This window comes from Nestor notabilis, unplaced genomic scaffold (genome assembly GCF_000696875.1).
Source record: "Nestor notabilis isolate BGI_N333 unplaced genomic scaffold, ASM69687v1 scaffold9757, whole genome shotgun sequence".
Lineage (NCBI taxonomy): Eukaryota > Metazoa > Chordata > Aves > Psittaciformes > Psittacidae > Nestor > Nestor notabilis.
The window spans coordinates 43,680-48,184 of NW_009936044.1; the positions used below are offsets into that span (position 1 = coordinate 43,680).

Below are 4,505 nucleotides of genomic sequence, written 5' to 3' on the forward strand. Positions count from 1 at the left end.
GAGTTTGTATAGGTGAGGGACAGCTTTGTGCTATCTTCTCTGGAACAGATGTACCTTTTAGTTTTGAATGGAGTTGGAGCGTGGAGAGGGTTTCTGGCACATTCCCCTGTTCTTTATGTGCACATTAGTGTTTCTTTGCCTGAAAGAGACATAAAAACATGCTAGAGGATGCCTTCAGGTCCCTGATACACAGAAGACCCTGGATTGGAGAACAAGGAAAGAAAGAGAGAAAGGAAGGAAAATAATGCTTAAATCATCCTTTAAGTGTTATTCACAGTAAGGCCACATATTCTTGACAGAGTTCAGGGTTACTACAGACATGTGTTAATTGGCTCAAATAAGCTCAAGAGGTGGTGATTTCTGACACCTCCTAGCAGAATAATACACCTCTGTGCTGTAGGACAGCACTAAGACACCTGTAATCCCTGTCTGGATGCAGATGATAAATATTATGGCTTTGTTTTGTAGGTTTTTGCAGGCAAATGCCTGCCATTGTGTCTTGCTTGGAATTGGGCCTCTCCCAGCCTCCCCTCCCAATTGCCTCCACAGCAAAAGCGAGGCAAATACTAAAAGGATACCTGCAAAAAATTACTGTTATTTTTTACCCTGTAGTGAACTTAATTACTCTGAATTGTTCCATTTTCACGTGGAATCATGATGTTCTCTTCCTTGGAAAGACAAACCCATTTCTCAGGTGCACACAGAAATGCTGGTTTGATGACTTTCAAGCTGTTTTATGTTTTGCAAAAAGCATTTTGCACGCTGGTCACAGTGACCAAAGGCGATAAGTGAGATGCTGGTGCTGCAGGGACCAGCCAGATGCTCTCTCAGTAGTAATTCCCAGACTCCTTGCAGGCCTCCAGCTCTTGTCAGACCGGTTACACACACAGAACTGCAAATGACACTTCATCTGCCTCTCGGCTGCCCGACTTTTCCCCATGGACTAAAGCTTTATAGATGAGGATGCTCCATTTATCTCTCCCCTGAGACATTTGGCACTAGGCAGGTTCAGACTCCAGCTGCCTGGCCCAGATTGCCCTGACCAGGAGACCAAATGGCTGTTGTTCCTAATCCCAAAACTTCTTTGCTTGGGAATGCTATATGGGAGCTGCAAAGTTCAGGGATTTGACCTGTGAGAGCACAGTTCTAGTTTCACCTCCTTAGAGCTTGCTCAAATGGGAGTTTGAAGAAGTCCAGGGATGAAGCGCTTGTCAATGCAAAGCGGGTGTCAGCACCAGCTTCTTGTCCACCCCTTCCCTCCTGACTCTTGGCTAGCTCTGGGTACACCACCGGCTCAGTCTTTTTCTTTCTATAATCCAAACTTTCCTTCTTGTTACCACCTCTGGCTCGTACCAGGGAGTGATGTAGCATACTCAGTGCCACTTTGCTCCCTGTGTAAGCTGGCTTTAAAGCCTTCCTCTGTCTCTTTACCCCACTCTTGGTTCATGGCCAAAGCCCTAATGATGTTGTGTCTGACAAACCTCCCACCCCCATCTGTTGCACAATATAGCCGGCAGCTGGTGCTGGGCTGCTGGCTTCCAGCATGGTCATTACCACCCTGCCATGCGCACTGGGTCATTAACCATGGCGCCTTTGTTCAGGAGATCCCACTCAGCATGTCTCTGCCTGACTGCATCGTCTGTAAATGCAAACCCAGCATTTGAACAGGCCAGAAGCAGAATACGGGGCAGCAGCCTGGCTTAATGAAAGGAAGAGGAGACAACCGGACCAACAATTTTTATCCAAGCTTTTTTTTTTTCCTGGTGATCTGGACTCTGTTCTTGTTACTGTAGAGCTGCTCCTAAAAGCAGAATTTGGCTTCACAAGCCCACTCATCCAGGGATAGAAAAACTGGAATTTGAGCTTCTGTTAGAAATGTCTCTGCTGATGGCAGATGGGTGTGTGAGCCTGATCACCAAGAATCCCTGACTCCATCAGGTAAAGTCAAGGGTGAAGCCCCCTTAGCTCCACAGACTGGCGCAGCTGGCTAGATAAGACTCAATCTTCCCAACAGAGATTTTTGAACCACCTAATAGCATTGAGCTGGAAGTAATTCCTTCATTTGTCTGACACAGAGCACTTCCAATGCATAAATATACTCAAAATTAGCTAGCGCCCAAGCCAGATTAAACGAATCGAGTCTTGCCAGAGACATTGCTAACATTTGGACCTGGCCTTCTGCTAAAACAGTGCAATCTGGCACCAGCACAGATTAAATATAAGACTCATTCTTAAAAATACCCAAATTGTATCCTTTCATATGTAGAGAAGAACAGAAAGCAGAGCTCAGCTATAAATTATCAGGGTAAAAAACCATAGTTTTTTCCTCAGCCATCACGCATTTGAGGTCACTTGGAAAAACATTTCTCTGCCTGCACACTTGATCTGGGCAGGCTTTGAGAACTTTGCTATTTGAGTTTCTGGGCACCGGCCAGTGCAGTCTGAGCAATCACTGCAGTTTGGCAGCTGCAGGTGAGGGGAGATTTTGGCCGTGTGATCCCTGCTTGTGGGCAGCTTGTGTGGGACCTATTTCACAGGCAGAGTCCATGTGCTTGGAGCAGCGGGTGCAACATCCGCGCAGGAGGCCAGATCCATGCCAGATGTGCTGGGCTCTCTGCCCATGCTCCACCCAGCTGCATGCAAACAGCTTGCTTTCTAGGAAATCCCAGACATATGTAGTAGCCCTCATCTGTGTGGTATTTAGATGTGCAGGAGGTGCAGGTACTCACAGGTTCTGAAAGCACAACATACACTCGTTGTCATATAGGAGGTTGTCTGTGCCGCAGACAGGGTCAAAGATCTTTGTGCAACCTTTCCCTAGGGAATAATTGCCACAAGCTGCCTGGAGACACAAAAGGGTAATGCTGGAAATATTAAACATGCTTTCAATTTATCAAAGGTCATTTGCATTCACGTATTTTGTATATCTTGATAACCCATCACAACTTGCCCAGAGCTCTGTAATGAGCTCTCTAAACTACTGTGACTGCCTGTCACCAGTCCCTTGCCCAGCTGAGCTCCACCAGGCACTGCTGCACACCCTTAGGAGTAACAATATTGAGTAAGTAATGCTCCATGGGCAGTGCCTGATCATGTTCTTCACAGTTTTCATTTTTATGCCACAACAATACCTGCCCTCGCACTTGCAACCCAGAGAGAAAGGGGAGTTCTGATCTTCATTGCAGATAACAGCAATATTCAGTTCTTCAGTAACAGTTTTTTCCACCGAGTGGGAGGAAATGCAGTGGGAAACCAGTGCTTTCTCTGGGATTTTGCTGTGGCGCAGCAGGTGGAAAGAAGTTCCCAGGCACTGGCATCTCTGGGCTCCCAACCCAGCAGTTCATTCTACTATAGCAAGCTCCCCAGTGCATGGGTTAGTGCTGTCTCACTAAAGCTGGGCATACCCTTGTGCTACTCAAAAGTAGGAGCCTTCACCTCTGTTCCTTTGCCAGCAGCTCCATCCATCTCAGCATTTCCTGATGAAAGAGTGGAGAGAGAAGACTACTTAACACTCATCACTCAGACTGGTTTCAAGGTGGACCTGGTAAAGATGCTTTAGGCTGAAGACTGTATGTCTTCACTCAAACACCTTTGTCCCAGCAAACCATTTCTTCCCTTGGATCTCCCCTAGTTTGCAGCATGGTCCCTCCCTGCTGCATCTGTCTCTTTCCCCTAGCAGAAACACTGTGATGGTGCAAGGCCAGATGCACTTCTAGTAACTTTCTCTTCCAGCAGTCAGGGAGCAAAGGTGGATTTTGTTATCTCTTATCACATGTTCATGGGTCCTGCTGGTGCTGGAGTTAATCCAGGGTGATTTTTCTGGTGTCAGTGGGTTTGTACCAGAAGGAAACAGAGCAAAAGATAAATTGTAGAAGGAGAAATAGTTGGACCCTGAGGTCTCGCACCTCAGAGAGCAAGCTGGGACTTCGGGTTGCTTATAGATCCAGAATTCAGCTACATGGGGGATTTAGACTACATCTATATTAACAACCAGTGTGGCCCAATAGCAGTGGGTCTGTAGAGTGTAACATTTTGATGCTGAGGACCCAATAGCCACACTTTTAATGCTTCAGAGATTTTACTTTGGACTAGCACTGGTCCGGACCCAGGAGCTGTAGTGCACTACATGCTCAGTTCAACTGAAATGAGTCCAGATTTTGTGCTGAGACAGCTCTGCATCAAGGATGATGGAGGACTTGTTTCAGAAGCACCCTCCTCCTCCGAATGAACCCACTAACGCAGAAATGCCTGGTGAGCAAGACCTGAAGAGCAGCAGCAGCTCATGTTCTTATCCCTCTGCACCATACGGGATTTTGAAAACACAGTTGGCTTAAACGATGACTTTGGTAGCGAGAGCTGCATTTTCCCTTGCACAGATGCGTTTCCTGTCTTCTTGGATTTGCTTTTTTAAAACCAGAATAGCACCTATTCACTCCAAAAGAACCACACTGTCCTAGAAATCACCAGCTCCAGGCCGAGTACTAGCCCTGAAGGAAGAGAGTCAG

General features: G+C 46.7%; 1 protein-coding gene across 1 annotated transcript in view; it reads right to left on the reverse strand.

Annotated features, from left to right (window-relative positions):
- Positions 1-2,725: 2,725 nt before the first annotated feature.
- Positions 2,726-4,505, reverse strand: part of SPINK1 (serine peptidase inhibitor, Kazal type 1) — a 2,093-nt gene continuing 313 nt past the window's right edge. The window contains exon 2 of the mRNA XM_010018139.1: positions 2,726-2,817. Coding sequence (XP_010016441.1) covers positions 2,726-2,817 — 92 coding nt within the window. The remainder of the gene's footprint in view (positions 2,818-4,505) is intronic.